We start from the raw sequence: 22,451 nt of genomic DNA on the forward strand, positions 1-22,451 counted from the left end.
AAATGATAAATCTAAATTTAAAAGCGCGCCACGATTATACTGACTGAACGCAATCTTGTGTGCGCACGCGTGCCTTTGCAACGGAAGTTCAAGAGGCAAGACTTTACAGTGGGATTAACAAACATTCAGTTTTTAATATGTGTGTATGAATGTGATTAAATCAGCTACATGCTACTTTTTTTAAGACGATGTAATAAATAAATATTAGCTGTGTGCGCAAGGATACCACAAAGAAATGTTACCCCGCCTAATTCTGTACAAAAATAAGTGATTTAACAAAAACAGGAGCTGTGTATCTGCTTATACCTCACCTTTGCCCCATAGATTAACACAAGCACATTACTGTAAACATCATAATTATATTCTGTGGTGATTGAGTCTATATCTTTGGCCCATAGATGACCTGATGTTAACATAACTTTTTGAATCCAGAACATTTCTTTCAGAATTCACACATATTTTAGAAAACAAAAACAGCTTACAGCATTTTATGGATCCTGTATGTTTGTTTTCAAGACTCCTACATGAAGACGTCTAAAAGATATAGAAATTAATGAGCCTCAGAGAACCTACAGCATTAGTCTGTCATTTAAAACTAAAAGTAAAACTATTTTGTTTTTCATTGAAAGAAAAAAAAAGCCTATGAAAAATCTTGTAGATAATTCCCACTGTAATAGAATTCACAGCAAATCAAACTTCATTTGAACCGCTATGATGAATATTAGATCAAAACCACTCTGCTAGCGAACACCGGGGCGAAGCACACGCCGTCGACAAGATCAGACACATTCGGGTTTTGTGTAATAAATTGATACCAGTATCAGACAGATGCAACAGACATCGTTTAATTTTTCATGTCTTTGAGCTATATCTCTTCAGTTTATTTTTCAGAGGCAAATCTGATTAGATGTCAAGATAGTGCTCGACATATGCATAAACGGCAAAGCAAACATGTCTTCCTGTTGGGAAGCACTTAATGACAGAGTAACCATCAAACCCAGAGACGTGACATTATATCACAAGCTTTGTTAGCTGACGGCACAATCTACTTTAGTGACAGCTTCATCAGTTCCCATTGGGAAAAAATGATGATGCAGTCTTTGTCTTGAGTTACGATTAAACAAAAGCTTAGTCCTGCATCTGTCCCAGTGGTTTCTGTTATTATTTAATGTCAACTTAATTACACACTTCTAGTCTTGATATGAATTATTCAGCAATTAATGTTATTCAGAACAAAATAACTTTCTCCACCTCTGAAATTACTTTTCAGCTGAAGTCACCAAGCTCTCTTATTTTAACCACCCGACACTTTTCACCATCCACATCATGAATTGATTTGGATATTGAAATGTCATCCCGGCCAAAAAAAAATTCTCACCCTGAAAAAAATGTTACATCATAAGTAACCATTTCATGTTGACTTTAACACCCCAATATCCCAGTTGTGAAAGAGTAGATATTTGCTGATAGTCATTTTGTCCATTTTTGTATTCTTTTTTTTTTTTTTAAACTAACAGCACATTTTTGCCTCATCCTTCCTCTCTCAGCTTGATTTTAAACTTGAAACATCAGTTTTATCATGTTTAATACATAAACAAATGGTCTGTAGCTGGAAGATGATTCCCAATTATTTCAGCAAACTTCATAGATGTGTCATCAGCAGTCACATGACCAGATAAAACAGTGATTAATAATATATTTATGCCCAACATAAATAATATAGGCATTAATGCTAAACCAACTATACATATTTTAAATGCAGATTTTATAGCTATAATGAAATTGATATTCTATATTAACCCTTAAAAAAATTAATTTCAAGCTATTTAAGTAATAATACTATAATAATAGTATTTTTTTTCTAAAGAAAATGGTGTTAGCACTAGTAAAATTAAAGGGGAGGGATAAATAAAAAATATAAAATAATGACAAATACTTATCCAGGTTTTTGTTTATTTGCGTAAAATAATTAGAAAAGCCTAAGCTGATCAGCCATTTCATGTGCATAAAATAAAATTACATAGAGAAAATGTACAAGTGCCTTTTTCACACCTCACTGCACTCAGTTTACTCGCAAAAAAAAACCCTGTCTGATTCAAACTGAAGTGAAATTACTCAGTTTAAGTGAGTAAAGTGAAATTCTCCATAACTCAATCTCTATATGAAAATAACAAACGTAATGTCTTTCTTCAGTGCTGAAAAGTTTCTGTTTCAGGTTGAAATTAAAATGGCAAACATTCCAAAAAAGAAACCTATGGTAGTGTACTTTCCCACCGGCACCATGGTCAGGCCTGAAGCAGAATCAATAGCAGCGGGACAGATTTCACTTCTGATCCCAGCCAGGAACCGATACACTGTATTTCAGAGTAACTCGGATTAATCTCCAGCTGCTTTAATCTCACCCAGCTGGACTCCTACCCATCATGGATTTTATGATATATATGTTAAGTTCATAGCCGACTGGTTCAGTTTCCCCCCAGCCTGTCTTCTGATAGGTTTGGCTGATGTAACCCTCACCCTGAGTGATTGGCCATCAGTTTGCCTTGAGTCGTTTGACGGCTGCTTCTTGGTTGAGGTCATCTTGCTCTCTCTTGGCACCTCGGCTCGTCTCTTCCAGCTGGCGGCTCGCTCCGGACTCTCCGTTAGACGGAGGCTCATTGCTCTTCTTCATCTCTCTCTTTTCTCTCCTCTCCTCCATCTCTTCAATCTCCTCCGCAAACAATGCCTTCAGAGGCCGAATGAGCCGCGGAAGCATCTGGAAATCTCCAAATCGAATCTGAGAGCACAAGAAAACAACACGTCAAACCTTACGTTTGATTCACGATGGAATATTACTTCAATTTTGTTTGTGTAGCATTTCTCAACTAAAAAAAGTGAGGTACAAAAGGAAGAGGAATAAAGGGAAAGAAGGAAGTAACTAATCAGGCATCCTTGTGTCCATCATACATTCCTTAGTTACTTCCTTTCAGATTTTAAGGAAGTAAATAATGAATTAACAACTAAGGAAATAAAAAAGGAAGATAAATGAAAAATATAAGTCATGTATGAAGTAACTGAGAAAAGGAGGATGCAAGTAAGGAAGGAAATAACTAAGAAAGGAAGGAATAAATGAAGGTGCAGGAAGTAACAGTAGGAAATGAAAGATGTAAGGAAGGATGCAAGTAAATAACTAAGGAAGTAAGAAGGAAAATAACTAAGGAAATAAAGAAGGAATAATGATGTAAATAATGCAGGAAGTAACTAAGAAAGGAAGTAAGGAGGAAAATTAGGAAATAAGGACATAATGATGGTTTAAGTAATGCAGGAAGTAACTAAGAAAGGGAGTAACGAGGAAAATGAATTAGGAAATAAGAAGGGAATGATGTAAGTAATGCAGGAAGTAACTAAGGAAGTAAGGAGGAAAATTAGGAAATAAGGAAGGAATCATGTTGTAAATAATGCAGGAAGTAACAAAGAAAGGAAGTAAGGAGGAAAATGAAATAAGGAGGGGATGATGATGTAAATAATGCAGGAAGTAACAAAGAAAGGAAGTAAAAAGGAAAATAAGGAAGGGATGATGATGTAAGTAATAGAGGAAGTAACTAAGGAAGGAATTATATAAGGAAGTATGAAAGTAATTAAGTAACTAAGGAAGTAAGAACAAAAGGAAGGCCGGATTTTAGTTAAGAATGAGATGTTAGTTATTTGACAGTATGTGTCTCCTCACCCTCATGTGGTCAAACGAGATTCCCACTTTACTGTTGAAGTCGTCGTTGAAGAGAGGGATCTTGGCGTACCGCTGACTGAAGTGATTCAACACGATGAATTCAGCGTTCATCTTCATCCCCATGCCAATAGCCTGAGACGTGGTGCTGGAAACAGATTCAGATTCAAACAAAGATCGCTGACACAATCATGCAACTTCATTGGAAGTGAATCTGAGCCTCAACTTCAATTTACACAATAAACGGCATTAGAAAAGTCTGCACCAATAGAGTGCTGTAATACTGTTTCCCTCACCCAATTCTCATGACTGTTCCCTACAAAGCTCGAAACACAAATCTGTAAATGTGTGCATTTCAGCGGATAAAGCTAAACCGAAGCTTCACGGGCTTGGACGACCCTCTCCAGCCTCTCAGGCAATCAATTCCTCACTGAAACCCAAATGAACTCCCACAAAATCCCCAATCAATTCCACTCAGAAGTTCTCAGAGTTATTCAGCCCGCGCGATTGGAAAAGGCCCCAGGCGTGACACGAGGAGCGGTTCATCCTGAGACACGGCGCTCCGGCGGATGACAAGAAACCCAATCAATGCTCATCTAACAGGAGAATCCCAGAACTTTAAGAGAGAGACGCTTTAAATGAGTCCTCCATCAGGAAACGCATTATCCTCTGGGAAAGCTGACCACTTTCATTTCAGAAGGTTTTCTCCTCCTGTCTGCGACTGAGTGTTTTTTAGCTCTCAAATCAAAAGATGGTTTATCTTCTTGTCTGTTTTGTTGGTTTGCACTTCCCCAATACAACCTCACTTCCCTCAAGGCAAAAGCTGAAGTGTTCGATGAGAGCTGCTGATTAACACTTGCAATATTAATGGAAGAGCATTCATGCCAAGTTGAAATGCATTGGAACAATGTAGATGGAAATTGTGCCACAATGAAAAGGCAATACCTTTTTACGCATTTAAAAGTACTTTTGAAAGTCTCTTATTCTCAGCAAGGCTGAATTTATTTGATCATAAATACAGTAAAAACTATAATATTGTGAAATATTATTAAATTCAAAATAAGTGTTTTCTATGTGAATATATTGTTTAACTGTAATTTATTCCCGTGATCAAAACTGAATTTTCTTCATCATTACTCCAGTCTTCAGTGTCACATGATCCTTCAGAAATCATTCTGATATGATGATTTGATGTTCTAGAAACATTTCTGATTATTAGCAGTGTTGTATGTCAAAATGAGATGCAACTGTAAAGAGAGGCTGTTATTGAAGGATGAGTAGTTGCAACTATTTCTGACCCAACAGCCAAAGTGAAAAGGCATTTACATGGAACTAAAGAGGGTGTTTTTGCTGCTTTACCTGTAAAACTGGTCAGAATCGATCGTGAAAAAGTCAATTAAGACAGATTTGGTGTTAAAGACTTTAACAAACATTATAAAAAACACTTGATATGAGCCTGTAGATCTGAATTTCTCTTATATCTGGATGTGTCATTGAACCTGTGCTCATGTTACCTGTGTCTCTTCTCTAACGCCTCTTCTTCCATCCCATCCTCCAGCGTGGCTTCATGAATCAAAAGTGTGGCATTCTTGCCTGAGAACAAACCAAGAGATGAATCAAACTCTCTCCCCACAGATAAATTACAGCTGACATGCTGTTCCCTCTTTCACCCTATTGTAAAGCACACACAAACATTCACACACCAACACACACTCCATTTTTTCCCTTTAGAAATCAATCACGAGAACTCCAGCGGCCAAACAAGCACCGAAACACCAAAGACCTTTCCTAATGAGCCGAGCGGACCGAACCATCTCAGCGTTCGGGAGGGGGAAGGATGAAAACCCACCGGAGCCATTAAAGAGGTTTCTGTGTGATCGATTACATCGCTGATCAAGACGGGAAGCAGCATTTAAACGCAGGCTTCATTCGTATCGATCCGTGAGTCACTATAGAGATTCAGACGCAATTACAGACTCTCTCTCTCTCTCTACAACCGGACTGATGGGCGTTTAATGACCAGATTCTGAATAACTCAATATTTTGAGGGTTTGTCCAGACTGAGAATTAACCATAAACGTGTAACTATAAACCTAATAGCATGCAAAATGTAACCGTGAATCTTAATGTGTGTGTGTTCACAAAACTCAAGAAACCTCTCAAGAACATTTCCCGCCTCACATTTCAGCTCAAAATCAATAGAATCAATGACATTTGTATAAAAGTTAGTTCACAGTGCATTAACTAATGTTAACAAATACAAACTTTGATTTTAATAACATTAGTAAATGTTGAAATTAACATTAAATGAAACCGTATTGTTAAGTGTTACCGTTTTTTATTGTTAGTTAATGATATCTAATGTAGTTAACTAATGTTAACAAAAGGAACATTATTATGAAGCGTAATTTTATAAACCATAATTTACATAATGAACTATTTATACATCATGCTGGTACTTTATTTAATTTATTAAATTTTGATTAGAATTTCATCGCAATCATCACTGAGGACAATAATTACACACACAAACTAAAATATAAATAAAAATATAAGTGGATTACACGTTCTAAACACTATGACCTTTGAAAGGCCAGTTTTAGTTATTTCACCTCTTATAAGAATATGATATGGCATGATATGTAATATGTATACACTCGTGTGCAAAAGCATCAGCGGTTATAGTGTGTGTGTGAGGATTTTACCGATACTGGCGACGGCGTCGCAGGGCATGGTGTCTCCAGAGAACACAAGCTGCCAGCCGGACTGATGCGTCAAACTGCAGGCAAACGCGTTCTTACAGTGACGAACATAACACGTCTGAAACTACACAGAGAGAGAGAGAGAGAGAGAGAGAGAGAGAGAGAGAGAGAGAGAGAGAGAGAGAGAGAGAGAGAGAGAGCAGTCACTCTTTAGATCAGTCACAACATAGATCACTCTTTATTATTTATTGATATCACAATCTGTCAGTCAGAGTACAGCTGGGAGATATTTTACAGAATTATGTATAATAGTTTGTTGGTCATATAAAATTAACAACCATTTTAAATCTTGTGATTGAGATTTGAATGCGCTTTTTATACAGCCATTAAGCTTCCTTAAAACCAAAAAGTGCATGAAGACACAGAAAAGTAATATTTTTAAATAGCAATAAAGTTTGATTAATCATCACATTGGTGCATATGAATAAATAAAATATAATCAGTTACTTTTTTAACTTTTTTTCTTTTTTGCTTTAAACTTTTTTATTTAATTTTCTGTGAAACTGCTGTTTGCTTGAAATTATGATTCCAAAATAAAATAAAATTAAATCAAATAAAACTAATTTAAGAGCTAATGCATAAACATTAAAATATATCTTGGGCATAGCTAGTGCATATAAATAAATAAAATAAAATGAGTAACTTTTTTCATGTTCTTTTTTGCATTAAACTTTTTTTTTCTTCTTTTTTTCTTTGCAACTGTTGTTTGCTTGAAATTATGATTCCAAAATAAAATAAAACTAATTTTAAGAGCAAATGCATAAACATTAAAATATATATTGGGCATAGCCAAAAGAACAACACTTTTTTTAGCTATATCACAAAAAGGCTCTACAGACCTTGACCAGGTCATTCTTCTTCAGGACAGTCTGAATGAAGGATTTGGTCTTGGCTTTGGGGATCTCGGCACCGTCAAACAAAAACTTTGATGGGATAATACTGGAAAAAAAACAGAAGCGATAAGTGTCAAGAAACAAACATACGTTTTTTACATTGATAATGTATTTACTGTCACTTGTGAGAATGACAGACGCTCTATCAGAAAGACGGACAGAGATGTAATAAAGTTCGGTCTCGTACTTGATCTGGCTGAGGATCTGCTGGCAGTGGTCGTGGTACTGGTTCAGCCACGTCATGATCTGTACCGGAGCGATCAGGAACACGGGACTGAACGCTTTACCAAGACTCGTCTGCAACACACAAGACCACGGTCACAGTGAAATAACCCATACACACAAGCACAAAATCATACTGAACCCGAAAAATAAAACATGTACATACCAGAGCTCTCTCTCGCTCCAATAACAACTGAATCAAACCCTGCATGGACGACAAAACACACTGCAATGTCAGCAGAGCGATAAATGGCGAAACACTCTGATATAATATTCCTACTTTTTATACATTGATCTCTCAGCTCTCTATGATTCTGCTCTGGACTAAATTAACTAAATTAATAACTTTTTTACACCAAAAATGAACTATCACTGAGCTTACTTAAGCTGAACTATGATGCTATTTTCTTCTGGAAACAAACTTTGCTGCATTATTTTCCTGTTATCACTGTAAAGCTGCTTTGATGCTAAACTGTATAATGGATCATTTATTTAATTATTTGGTAAGTATCCATATAATTAGCAGGATAACGTACAGTCAAGTGGTCTTTATGGCCAAACAAACTGGTTTATTATTATTTTTAATGTTAATGTTTTTTGATGTTGTGTTAGTGACGGCCTCACCGTGTGATGATCTGCGTGCAGGTGCGACACAAAGATGGTGGAGAGCTTGGAGAGGATCTCGTCCACGTCATTGCCGTAATGACGACACAACTGACCGAACGTTCCCTCCCCACAATCCAACAGCAGCGACTGAGACGGGCTGAGGAGCAGAGATGATGATCAGACACACCTCGGCTGATATTATGTTATAGCAATAAAACACACTGTGCTACTGTGATTTTACCACAGTTAAGAAGTATTGTTTGGACCAATGTGAACCAGAGGGACTAAAACCAACTTTAACCATATTTCATGGAAATTGTTTTTAGAAAACATCAATAGCAACATCATAAAAGGAATCAATGTTGATTAAATAATTCCAGTTACTTGTAGTAACTCTTGCCAATTTTTATTATATTTTTAATTATTCATAGTGTATATTTAAGCAATAAGCCCCTTGAAGACATGTTTAACAGTGGATTTAGAACAGCTAAGGTTTTTTTTTTAGAACACACAAGGGTACAACACCCCTTAGCTGTTCTTATTGCTTTTATAAAACGGTTACTCCATAAAATTCAGAAAAAAAAAAAAACAGCAACAAAAAATATAATGTTATAACACATGTATTCCTCTGCCAAGCAATTTAGTTCCATAGAGGTTGCTAAGCAACACATGCAGCAACAAAGACTCACAAACGGCAGTTTCGCAGTAAAGGCCCTTGCACACTGAGTCCGAAATTCGAGTCCGAAATTTTCGCATGTTAAAAAATAAATACTACCTCACGTTATGTCAATCACACTTGTACACTGCCTCCGAAACTTTTGTCCGTCAAAAAAAAAAATCGAATCGGGTTCGATTTTCTGCGTTTTTCGCATCCGTAACAAGGGTTTGAATGGTGTTTTGACAGTTTAGAGTCACAGAATGACGGATACGAAAAAACGCATGCGAAAATTTCGGATTCAGTGTGCAAGGACCTTAATACTGATGTAATGCGGTCACAGGTGTGTGTTTGTTGAGTAATTTACAACGGCTTCTAACACGGCTCAACCAATCAGAATCAAGGACCGGAACTATCTGTTTTATGAAGTGGATGGATGGATGGATGGATGGATGGATGGACAGACAAATATATAGATAGATAGATGGATATATAGCGGAGGGCGCAACTAAATGATCATGTTACTTAACAACCACTTGATTAACCAACACAAAATAGTTGTCGTTTTAAAGCTTATAAGCCCGGCTTTACAGTGAATATGGGGAATATGACCATCACTGAACAAGTGCTTTTAAATTTGCTGAAATACTGAAGTGCTCTATTTTCATAGTGTGAAAAAATAACTGCTTTACATGATATTGTGATCTATAAAATCATCATACATTAACAGGTAGATTTGTGTCAAATATCATTGAAAAGGTCTCAACTAGCAGAATACAACAAGCATATTTGTTTCAGTTAGAGACCAAACTATGTCAAGTCTATGTATGAAAAAGCACTGCAGATGTGTGTGTAAACTGTATACGTATGATGCGTTTGCGCCACATTTTTGTTTCTAACTTCATAGAAAACATTAGTAATCGTATATATCTATTTAGAGCAGGCGGTCCAAACACAACAATAAGACGATGCGTATGAGAGACATTGACATTAAAGCTACAGGATCTGATGGAACCAATGGAAACCGGATCTCTGGTATAGTGGGACGGGACGATGTGTAGAGAGCGATCACACACTGTTTTACAGCTGGAGCGCTTTTGGATTGGATTGACAATCCTTAATTTAGCGTTCGCTATAGAAGCGCACAGCTGAAACTGCACTGGAAGATCATCACTCATCAACCAGGATCTTATTACTTGCTTATTCTGTGCTTTTATTGTGGCGTTTACAACAGTGAGTAGTTCTTATGTTCAGTCATTTTAGTTTGTTTTTTTGGACCCTTGGTTAATTATGCTTCGAAATAAACGGCTAGTCCAGCTAATCCACTGCATGGCTTGAAGATATTATTAGACTTGGAATAGGTAACTATGATGTTGTAATGAACGAACTTCATTTTTCCTCGTGTGTCTGCTGCACGTGAGCCGTACGCACCTCAAAACTACACACTCTAATGATGACCGTTGATAAATATTACCTGATGTTCACTAAAGTGCCACTGACGTTTCTGATCTTCATCGGCAGGGACGAGCCAGTGCCCAAAAACACGATCTCGGGAAACTTCTCACCTTCACCAGCACAGGAAACAAACAAACAAATGCGATAAACATCTGAAAACTGAATTAATTCAGCACATACATCCACTATAAGAGTGTAAAAACTTCATATAGATGAGATCCATCTTTATTATGACCATTACAGAAATCCATTTACTCTTGCAGGATCTGAGGCGTCTGGCAGAGATACAGTAGAGAGAGAGTGAGAAGTGAAGAAAGTTTTACTCTGAGGAAATTAAATGTCAGGCTGTGGAAGTGTTCTTGTCTTTCTGCTCTTCTAATTCAATGCTTTCATCCCTCCTTCTCTCGCTCTCTTTTGGAAAGCTCACCAGATGTGGAGACGGACGCAGCCGCCTGGAACTTTCTGCACTCCTCAACTTCCTCAAGAAAGTTTGGCACTTCGGCGGCTTCCTTCGCAAACTCCTCAGAGTCGCAGGACAGGATGGCATCTCTACACACACACACAAAAGTGCCTCAACTTAGATCAAGATTTATAAGAACTTCCTAAGAGCTGTTTTGTTGAAGCTGTAAAAATTGATTAACTCAATGATAAACTCATTATTATCATATATATATTGCCTTGTTTCACACTATTAACTTGCACAATAAGCTTGTGAACAAAATATTTGAGGTATATGAGGACCACAATTAAACTACAGTAGTCAACATTTGAAGTGGATCAAAAAAGTTTGACAAGACAAGAACGGGTATCGTTCAAAATTCATGTATAACTTTGATGAAAGGTTTTGATCCACTACTGTATTTCAGTTGTATCATCTGTGACACACTGTGGATCAACGACCTGAACTGACCGTTGCCACTCCAGTTTGGGCCGAAGCTGAAACTTGAGCAGACACTCGGCCCTGACGTTGGGAACGCTTAGAGACGCCTGAGGCTCCTGCAACAGAGACAAACAACAGACTCGTGAAGTCACATTAGGCAAAAATAGAAAAATACATTAAAATAGTTACTTAAATTAGAAAAAGACAACAACATTGAAGTACATTATGTACATTCAATGACAATAAACACTTGACAAATAATATATAGTTGAAATGTTCCTACTGGCAATAATCAAAATCTAACCATAACAGAGACATAACAGAAACTATTTCATATTAAATTAAATTAACAATTTTTTTTTTATTATTACAAAAAAACAAACATAAAAATAGATCAAATTGTTATGCTACACCAGAATGAATATATTGACAAATTATAATTAAAATTTACCAATGGAAATGCTTGAAATCTAATAAAAAAAATGAACTGTTAGAGTCTATAGCGGCTACTCAATCCAATGATCAAACCGCTGAGAGACTAAGACAGGGACTTTATGCACTTGTGACGCATAAAGTAAAACATCGTTGAAGAATAAACTTTTACTAGCTTTTTTATTGCACAGACCGATGTTTCTTGATGGTACAAAGTTTAGTGGTCAACAAAGAATACATCATCCCTGCTCACCCCCTCCTCCTATCTCAATCAGTGAACAGGTGACTAATATTCACATTCCTACGAAATCCTGTGAGCCCCCACTATGATCACGTGACAATCAAAAACATTACCTCTTTCATGTCTACTACAGAGTCTATTAAATATTTAATTATGTAAATATGGAATGATCCAGTGAATACTTACAGAAATATGTACAGAAACTATTTAATTGAAAATGCCAAAAAGTAAAAAGATATAAAAAAAAGTATTAATTGAAATTGTACTGATCTCATCTCTAACTCTAAAGCACTAGGAGTGTGTGTGTTGCTGTACTGATCTCATCTCTAACTCTAAAGCACTACGAGTGTGTGTGTGTGTTGCTGTACTTTGCTCTTGTAGAGTTTGAGCTGAGGGAAGATCTCGGGATGGATGAGGTTGAGCTGCGTCTGGAGTTTGAGACTGCGGGCGTTGTGAGGCGTGAACGTCTGCTCGTTCATCACCAGATGCTCCGTGCTGCTGGGAAATCTGAGACACAACAGACCCGTCACCACACACACACACACACACACACACACACACACGATGAGATCCCTGTGATCACTGGAGTCCATCTGTACCTCTCCATCCAGCTCTTGTACTGATCCGTGTTCAACACCGACTCCGGCGTCATGTGGACCACGAGAGCTGCCGAGTCCTCAGATCCACCGCTCTGATACCTGCACACACACACACACGTGTGACACCGTTAGATGTATATGGAGATAAAGTGGGCCTCATATGTCTCTATAGGGGCTTTCGCACTGGGTAGTTGTAAGAACAAGCCACCAGGGTGGTTCCCCGAGAACTAATGGTTCCCATAAGAACATTTTCCTGGTTGCACCGCCAGTAGGAACTCTGAAGTGACGCAAGCATGTGTTCATTAGTTTATGATCTGTCTAACATTCCTGTCTAATACGTTATTAGATAGAACTGTTATACACAGAAAGTAGACAGTAATGAATAGTTATTAGCGTATGCCATGTGTTGCTGAGCAGAAATACATGATCATGTTTTGGTCTCCTCAAAGTTGCGTTGGATAATCTCCTCAGCGTAAAGGTCCCAGAGGCCCATCTATCACCGTTTTACATGTTCGTAGAGTTAGTTTCTGGAGTAAATATATAGGCTATAATCTGTGTGTTTACACAGCTTTTTAAAAACTGCTGGTGTTTTGCGTGCGTTCGGCCAATCAGCGAACACTAACGTCACGGATAGTTCCTATAGTGCTGGTTTAGACCGACTCTGAAGTAGGAGCTCAATTAATTCCTCCAAAAGGTGTTCCTAGAACTAAGGAAGGGCCGTGGGAGAACAGCGCGAGGCCGGTGGCGTGATTGATAATGACCTGCGCGACGCACCGGTCTCGTATCTCTCACGGAGGAGCGGAAGCATAAAGGAGGAGCGACGACAGTGGAGATCGAGAGAGGAACAGGCCTGGATTTAATTTGATGTTTATGTTTTATTTGTTGTGACAGCAGTCGTCCGTGAGGGGCTGCTGTTTTTTACTTTTGTTTTTGTATTTGTTTTATTTTTGGCATTAAAATGTGTTTGAATGTTAGCTGGTTCCCGCCTCCTTCTTCCCACAACATTTAACCTTGTTATACTGCGGAGAATGGCAAAATCCGGGTACTTCCGCCAATAGTTCTAGGAACTTAGAAAAGGTTCCTCCGGTGCGAAAGCCCCTCATGGGAGACGTTTCTTCACCTTTGAAAGACGTGATTGGTGCAGAGCGGCTGAATGAAGTCTTCTGACGGACAGTCGACCACGATGAACACAGGTCCGGGATCAGCCGGAGTGCACAGCTCTTCCGGTCGGATCTGAAACACACACTGCACAGTCAGAACAACCAGATCCAAAGTCTTCAGATCAACACTGGAGTCTCTCGACGCGACAGATGTTCAGAAACACCTGTGCAGAACTGAGGAATCACCTCTTTTCCATCGTGTGTGACAGTTTTCCCAGCTTTCAGAGCCTCGATTATGGGCCCGATGGCTGCTGTTCCTCTACAGGTAAAGAAAACAAGCATATGTTCATATTTAGGGATGCGTGATATATCGGCTGATATATGTGCATTTTTAATGTCATCGTTATCGGTCTGATCAGAAAATTCGGCCGATATATTAAAGCCGACAAATAATGGATTATTTCCTTCAGCTGAGACACTTCAGATGAGCCATGATGGTTTTGAATTGCTTAAAATATGATTGGAATCACTTCAAAAAGGAAAATACAGTTAATGTGCAGCGCAAGTCTGTCATATCGGCTACATAAAATTATAATGACTTTTGTTTTTGTAATCAGGCTCTCAAAAATTATATAAACATTTTGATTTAGATTTATCTGCCAAAATATTGGTTATCAGCTTTCAAATATAAAGAATTATTGGTATCGGACAAAATGTTCATATCGGTGCATCACATGTGTTATATTTCCGTCCTGAACACACAACTGATCAGATACTCACACCGGCAGGCCCATCTCTTTAGCTTTCAGTACCAGAAAGTTCCCTTTCTTGGAGTGTAACTGAAGAAACATTACATGGAAAATAAGTTATTAGGCACAGTATGATCGTAAAAGGAAGTTATTATAATTATTAATTTTATCATGTAGATTTCAGATTATTTCTGCTGACCTTACACACGTAGGCCACCACGAGAGATGAATCTCTGGTGATATTTCCTTTGCCTTCTGTGAAGAAAAAAACATTCATATTTCTGATTAAACACATTAGTGCCACTCTCTTTAAGTGCACTTCAAAACAACCACAAATTATGAATATGACGCACATGTGACATGCAAACTGAGTTTTAAATGAGACATGTTTGTTTAAAGGTTTGCTGGATGAAACAAGTTTAGATTTTATTTTATTTTTTCCACACGTATAGTTCAAATGCAATGGAAAATGTTATTTTAATCACCTTAATTATTATTATTGGAGAAAATATAATATAACAATATAACTGGCGAAATGGAACTTAGATTGAAAATATTTATTTTAAATTGAACAAAAATTTTATAATTAAAATGCAATACATTATTTTAATTATATTAGACAATAATAATGGACACACTTTTTTTTTTTTTTTTTCAAATGATCAACAAACAATGTAGTTCAAATGCAATAAACACTTTTCTTATTATATTTTTATTATTTAACACTAATGTCATTAAATAAAGCAATAAAATAATAATATAAATAATTTAAATACAATATATATTAAATACAGTTCTAATTTTCATAGCATTTCCCCCTTTAATCTACATAGTTTGTGACTCATTTAAAACAAATTGTATTCGGTTTCATTTCTACTTTATTTTGTAAGGAAAAAGTAATTTTCTGTGAATATATGAGACTTCTGATTCATTATCCACTAGAAGTAAATAACTGGAACAGGGACGGGCGACATCAGTCCTGCAGAGTTCAGCTTCAACCCTGATAAACTGAAGCCTTGTGTCCGACTCCGAAATCACCCTAACCCTTAAATAGGGCATTATTTGAGGGGACAGCCATTTGTAGTGGTGTCTGACCTTATCGAGTGCACTCATTCAATCTCATAATGCACCGCAGTAATGAGTGTACCAATTATGCATACGCTACATCCAGCAGCTCATAAACTGGTGTCTGTGTTTGTGTGTGTGTGTGTGTGTGTGTGTGTGTGTGTGTGTCTTGCCTGGACTGGGTGATCTTCTGCTGGCGTTCAGACTCTGACTCTCCTCCAGATCCTCCTGTCTCCTGAGCTTCTGACCGCTGTTAGGACTGCAGCTGCGCACCGAACCTGGGGAGCGTCTGCCGGCCTCGGCCTTACGCTCGGCTACACACACACACACAGACAGAGAGAGAGAGTAGAGACGGATCCTTTACATGTGAAGGGTTTTTAAATGTTCAGAACAGTGTATGATGAGGCGACACTCACAGAAGAGAGGAACCTGACTGACGGTCATCGTGTTGTCTTTATGCTGAGGTTCAGTGTACGGCCTGACAGCTGCAAAACAAAGATTTTAGTATCATTTATATACTATGTATATTACAATCTTCAGTTAGCTTTTAGAGTTTCTTCTCTCTAGTTTCATTTTAGATTAAGTTTTAGTCATTTTAATTAGTTTTTGATTTTCTTGATTTCATTTATTTTCATCTCTTTTTAGTTTTAGCGCATTTACTTTTACACTTATAGTACTTCAACAACTTAAAGCTGCAGTGTGTGATTTTTAGCGGCATCTAGTGGTGAGGTTGCGAATTGCACCCGACAGAAGTTACAGTGGCCGACAGGAAGTGATGTCATCGTCTGAGACAGCAGAGAGTAGCCAGTATCCAGTTAAACAATGAGGTTTCTTTACAAAGATAAATTAAGAAATGATGTTTACTTTATTATTCAGTAAAACGGCATGTTATTACGAATATTATTGTTACTTGTTCATCATTGTGTCAGTGTTTTACTCGCTGACTTTAGCTTGCTTCTTTGCACAAAGAACAACATAGTGACGAAATGTGTTTGTCCATTCAGGGCCACTGTAGAAACATTTCACTGTAAGGGGACCCGCGGTGTATATGTAGATAGAAATGGCTCATTCTAATGTAATAATAACATCACGGTTCATTAAAGGAGAACTCCGGTCAATTTTAACATTGAGCTCATTTTTTTGTACATTTGGAGTGCTGTCAATACAGAGAACAACGACAAAAAACGGTGTTGCCTACACCGAGTTATTCTATTTTTAAAATTTGCACCCTGTTGACTTCAATAGGGCAAGTAGTAAGCCTGCTTTTTAGCCTCTTAACATCCTTTAAGTGTCATTACAAGTGCACAGAAAATGTGAGTGATTCCTTCCGAGTGAACACGGTGGATCTGACTGCAGTAGATGTTAGAGATATTAATAAAAATGAAGTTAATTCAGCCAGCGCTCATACCTTTGTTTACATCCTGTTTTCGGTGGAAGGCCATAGTAATCGATTGTCGAGTTCACGCGCGTGATCATTGGTAACTAAACCTATGCGCGTGAACTCGACAATCGATTACTATGGCCTTCCACCGAAAACAGAATGTAAACAAAGGTATGAGCGCTGGCTGAATTAACTTCGTTTTTATTAATATCTCTAACATCTACGGCAGTCAGATCCACCCGTGTTCACTCGGAAGGAATCACTCACATTTTCTGTGCACTTGTAATGACACTTAAAGGATGTTAAGAGGCTAAAAAGCAGGCTTACTACTTGCCCTATTGAAGTCAACAGGGTGCAAATTTTAAAAATAGAATAACTCGGTGTAGGCAACACCGATTTTTGTCGTTGTTCTCTGTATTGACAGCACTCCAAATGTACAAAAAAATGAGCTCAATGTTAAAATTGACCGGAGTTCTCCTTTAAGAAAGGTCTTTATACACCATTGAAAAACATAGTTACGTATATTATATTGCATTTCTGTCAACAGATCCTCCTAAATATTACACAGTGCACCTTTAAAACTAAAACAAAAAAAAAACTGAAGAACTTGTTCATCTGACTTTTATATTTTATTTCAGCTCTATTTAAAGTTAATGTTATTTTAGTAAACTATAACAGCACTGCATATATAACTGATATAACTGAGAATGATAATAGTGGGCTTTACCAAGTTTAATGTCTTCCAGCGGTCCTGAAAACACTCGTATGGCCTGTAAATATTTCTCCTAAAACAACAGAACAACACAATTCAGTCAAATACCACCAGAAAATTCATAAAAGTATCCAAACGATCTGCATAAACGCACCAGCTGTGGCGGTCCTGACAGGACACACTGAGGGACTCCCGTGTCTTTGAGGGTCAGGATCATCCCTGCAAAGCACAAAACACAGAGTCATGAACCTGTCAGACACAGAGCAGAGCATCTGATCTTAGTCTTTACACGCCAATGCAAAACTCTGCAAATAGCAACAAGAAAATAGTGTGGATCTGGGGGCGTATTACAGAAACCTTCTATCTTAAGTCTTAAGTTAAGATCTGACAAGTTAATTTAGGATTTTTCACAAATTTGTGTTACAGAAGCACATCTTATGCTGATTTAGGATTCTTATCCTATCTTACAAAATCTCATATTATCTGTAGTTAGGGAATCTTAAACCCCTCCATCGAGTTAATCGGTAATCAACTCTCAGGTCTGTTACCAAGCAACCAACGACACGCAAACAGCTGCTGTGAAGTACAACGGGAGAACTGAGGTTAAAATGGAGAAACAAAATAAGTGAATAAGTGGTGCTTTTCCTCAAGTAAAGTTTTAATAAGCTTGGTAGAAAAGGCAAAGCCTAATCCTTTTGTTTCACAGGAGTCTGTAATTATTCGTCAGAGTTTTGTTGTCAAAGTGCAGCACATCATTTGGGTGTTCACAAAGTCTTTCCACCATCAATCATCGCTGTTCTTCATCTTGTATCATTGATAAATGTGATGCCATTCTCAGACAGGGCTAGCCTAGAAATCTAGACGCACCCTAGCGGCAGCTAAATGTAATTTGTCGCCAGGGTAGTCTAGCAACTCTCCATTGACTTTCGAGCTGTAAAAACCTAAATTGGGTCAGGCCAATCACATCGTGTAAAGAGTAGGCGGGGCGGGATTAACATAATGATGACAGAGTTGTGACGGTTCCCTGCTACTTGAAAACAAAGAATGGCTGCTGCTGGAGAACAGTGTTTCGAATCGGCTTTGTCCGCGGCTCTGGAGGACTTGGAGTTAAGTTTTTCTTTGAGAAAAGAGCAAAGAACGGCACTTAAGTCATTCTTAAAAAATGAAGATGTGTTCGTAGTTTTGCCAGCCAGATTCAAAAGTTGAATCTATCAACTAACGTAAGCTCCGCTGTTGGGAAAACGCTCTGGTTGGTTGAAGCGCTGTCCTATTGCGTGCAGAGGGAATTTGAAAGACAGCCGTTTATCCCGCCCCTCGGATTGAGCCGTGTCTATGGAGAGTTGCCAGACCTAACATCTTGATGTAGGTCTGGCTTGCCAGGCTAAGACAGGGCTATTATTATGTGATTTTTATATTAGGACATTAGGAAATTAGGACACCAGTGGGGTTAGGATGGTTCTGTAATGCCATTTTCCCATCCGTAGTTAAGATTATGGACTTAAGAAATGTCATTTTATAATAGCTGTCCTAACTGGAATTGCCATGGTTACCAAACAGATAAGATAGGATCTTCTAAAGTTGGGATCTTTCTGTAATGCGCCCCTGAAGAAGATGATAACTGGAAAAGATGGAAAAAAAAAACAGAATGAAATGCTAAAGCACCTGATAAACCGCCGACCGTCTCCCAGCTCATCCTGGTGAGGAAGATGTTGTCCAAGCGAGCAATTTTCATTCTGGATACACAGTCAAAACACAAACACATGGCGTGTGAACACAGAAGAGTGTCATTACGTCACGTCACAGTGAATCTGCAGTGTTAGTTGATCTCTTACTTGTGTTCCTGCATCAGTCTCTGGGTTCCTTCACCACAGTTGAACAGATACCTGCATGTCAAACACAAGCTTTACAGTTAATATACTGGAGATATAGAGCGCTAGGCTATACATAAAGGTGGCTTGTCATTTTATACTCAATTTCACTAATAATTCACACTATACTCGGCTTAGGTGTTCATGTATATTCAAATATAAATAATAAAACATCTATATATTCCTTTAGTAGATGCTTTTATCCAAGGCACCGACATATGTGACTTATTTGTGATGTATCAGAGTCTCTTATAAGGGAATTTCTGTAAATGTTGTTTTTAAATGAAAGATAAGTGATTATATAAATACTCAAATAAATAAAGTCAAATAATAATCAAATAAAGTTTGAGATTTTATAACATATATTAATTTTATATGTAATATTTATAGGTAGCACTGTGATTTTTTCTAAAACATTTATGTAATTTTATATTTATAATTCATCAACTCAGATAACGTTATATTAGATCAAGTTTAAATAGTAAAACATGAAATATCATGATATATCTTAAAGCATGTATTCAAAATTTCTATTCATAATAAAGTTTATTCAAATAAAATTTGTATAAAAGTATATCATGCATGTAAATAAACTACTGATTTGTTAAACATAACATAATGTGACAATGTTTGTTAATGTTACCAAGCAACTAATGTTATGTTGTGCTTTTATAAGTAACATTTTATAATCGCTTTTTATAATCACTCTTATTTTTCTCTTTATATTCATCATTCAAATCAATATATTAATACATTTCCCTGAGTCATACTTATATTTATAAACTACTGATTTGTTAAGCATTAAATTACATAATGTGCTAATGTTTGTTCGTGTTATTTGAAACCTATGTAATGTTACCTTTATTCTATTTTAATACTTTTTTTTTTTTTTTAAATAAGCTGATATTTTACTGTACACCAACTGCAGATGTATTGATGTAATGATGATTATTGATGAGTGCTGCTGTTATATAGTGTGATGTTTGACCCTCATGTCATGACAGATCCTGTGTCACGTGACACTGCATGATGTCGCGTGAGGCTCACCTGTTATACTCGGAGAAGACGTACAGCGACGCGCCGTTATCGCGACTCCCCGCGCCCGCGACCTGCACATACACGGTGGACGGCCCGTGCAGCTCGCCCTGCCTGCGGCTGTCCCTCGTCTTCACATGTCGCCGCGTGTCTTTCTGTGGTCTGGTCTTCCCGGAGGAGTGTGTGTCCATCAGAGTCTCTTCAGCGGCTCTCAGACTCAGAGCTCGGTGTGTGTGTGTGAGGAAAGAGCCGCGGAGGCGCGCGAGCATAATAAACACCGCGAGCGCCTACGAGGAGCGGCTCATAATATCAGCTCAATAAAGATAAAAGAATATCCCGAGAATGCTCTGTTTGTTTCTGTACAGCACAGCAGTTTGAAGGACTCACTCACACATGTGTGTGTGTTGATGCTGCTGGACGCTTCCGGCGCGTGATGATGACGTCTGGACTAGAAATAGAATCAGGTGGAATGACGCGAAAATATTTTAGATATTAATATAAACGTGCCTTTTAAAATTATTCAACAGGGTTTTCATCGCTAATAGATCATCTAGTTTAAATCTGATATCGACAAAATGTGTGTTTGTCAGACTCTTGTGCATTTATTTTGTCACTGTAATTTTACTACATTATTTTCTGGAAATGTTCTCCACTTACGTGATTGATTATTTGTTCTCTAATTTTTCATTATATTGGGAAAAATGTTTTGATAATACTTGGGGAAAAAAATGAAAATTGGTATCTTAAAGGGATAGTTCACCCAAAAATTTAATTTCTGACATTATTTATTCACCCTCATGTCGTTTCAAACCTGTATGAAGTTCATTCTTCTGCTGAACACAAATGAAGATATTTTGAAGAATGTTTGTAACCAAACAGTTCTTCAAATGATGGCAAAATATTTATTTTTGGGTGAACTATCCCTTTAACCAGTCGCACTCAATGTAGCGAATCAACATTTCTGTCTACCATAAATAGTAAAAAGGTTGTAAAAAGGTCAGATACGACTATTTTGATTATTAACTCTGTATTTTTAATTTAATGTCTATTATTAAAAGTTAAACATTGTGATTATTGTTCAGTCATCTGATGAAACGACGCGCTGTCAGTTTCTAACCGTTACTTTTCTCAGCGCTGTTGAGAACGGACCAATCACAGGCGTCTCTGAATGCTGGATAATGATTTCCACACCATGGTTTATTGGACATTGTTGTGCAGCGTTCTCATTTGAATTTCAGATATTACTTTGTGTTTTATTACTTTATGTTTATTAGATTGGAACGATTATACGTTAAAGTGTCAAAATCTCAGCAGTAAGATATAAAACTTCGTGAAAATTGAACGTGGCTCAAAGGGAAATCAGCTTTCTGAGCCGCCAGTCGCTTCTAGAGGGAAAATAATAGTTTTTTATTACGTATCAAATATAAACACTTACCCTTCACTTAATAAACGTCATCTTTAATTTTTGACAGCAAATGTTGCGATCTAATAATATTCATATCGGACACCTGGGGGCGCGAGACAGCCGAGGAAGTCGAATCCTCCGATGAGGAATATCAAGTTTTGTTGTTGTTATTGTTGTCTTACAGGCCTCACATGGACTTTTAAATATGATGTATTAAATAAGTTCATTTTAAGGATCCAGTACCCAACAAACAAATGGCAGTCCACAACATAATCTCCATAAAATGCCCCATTAAAACTCCTTGTCTTGTATCATATTAATAATATAATAATTTGGCTTTGTATTTTATAGGCCCAAACATGGATTATAAATATGGCTAGATGTTTACACTACTAGTCAAACATTTTTAATAAGTAATTGTTGTGTCTCTTGGCAGCATTTATTCGATCAAAAATACAGTAAATTAATAGCAATATGAATTAATAACAAAAACAAAAATAACAGTAATATTGTGAAATATTAATCAAATTTAAAATATCTATTTTCCATTTAAATATATATTGAAATGTAATTTATTCCTGTGATCAAAGCTGACTTTTCAGCATCATTAGATTCTGCTTTTTAAATGTTTATATTTAATTTTGAAATTAAATTAAATATATGGGCAACAGAACTTCAATGGAGTAAA

The 22,451-nt window shown here is 37.2% G+C and overlaps 1 protein-coding gene across 1 annotated transcript; it reads right to left on the minus strand.

Annotated features, from left to right (window-relative positions):
• Nucleotides 1-1,924: 1,924 nt before the first annotated feature.
• Nucleotides 1,925-20,790, minus strand: elac2 (elaC ribonuclease Z 2). The gene is made up of 24 exons (XM_079865750.1): nucleotides 20,371-20,790; nucleotides 19,288-19,338; nucleotides 19,118-19,188; nucleotides 17,610-17,674; nucleotides 17,471-17,528; nucleotides 15,779-15,847; nucleotides 15,536-15,676; nucleotides 14,497-14,552; nucleotides 14,329-14,387; nucleotides 13,795-13,867; nucleotides 13,569-13,681; nucleotides 12,449-12,547; nucleotides 12,218-12,356; nucleotides 11,207-11,292; nucleotides 10,724-10,845; nucleotides 10,316-10,406; nucleotides 8,205-8,343; nucleotides 7,747-7,785; nucleotides 7,546-7,655; nucleotides 7,305-7,404; nucleotides 6,409-6,529; nucleotides 5,218-5,296; nucleotides 3,707-3,851; nucleotides 1,925-2,776 (listed from the first exon to the last, which is right to left on the minus strand). Exons 1-24 carry the CDS (start codon nucleotides 20,625-20,627, stop codon nucleotides 2,534-2,536), a joined length of 2,526 nt encoding a protein of 841 aa, XP_079721876.1. The 5' UTR covers nucleotides 20,628-20,790; the 3' UTR covers nucleotides 1,925-2,533.
• Between the last annotated feature and the right edge of the window lie 1,661 nt (nucleotides 20,791-22,451).

The sequence above is a fragment of the Squalius cephalus genome, assembly GCF_949319135.1.
Source record: "Squalius cephalus genome assembly, chromosome: 1".
Taxonomy (NCBI): Eukaryota; Metazoa; Chordata; class Actinopteri; order Cypriniformes; family Leuciscidae; genus Squalius; species Squalius cephalus.

Excerpts from the sequence above, each read along its gene's own strand:
- elac2 (XM_079865750.1), bottom strand. The coding sequence starts at position 20,627 with ATGCTCGCGCGCCTCCGCGGCTCTTTCCTCACACACACACACCGAGCT. Across the intron at positions 14,388-14,496 it reads TGGTGGCCTACGTGTGTAAG|TTACACTCCAAGAAAGGGAA; the intron begins GTCAGCAGAAAT and ends ATGTTTCTTCAG. Across the intron at positions 7,786-8,204 it reads TGCACGCAGATCATCACACG|GGTTTGATTCAGTTGTTATT; the intron begins GTGAGGCCGTCA and ends TCGTCCATGCAG.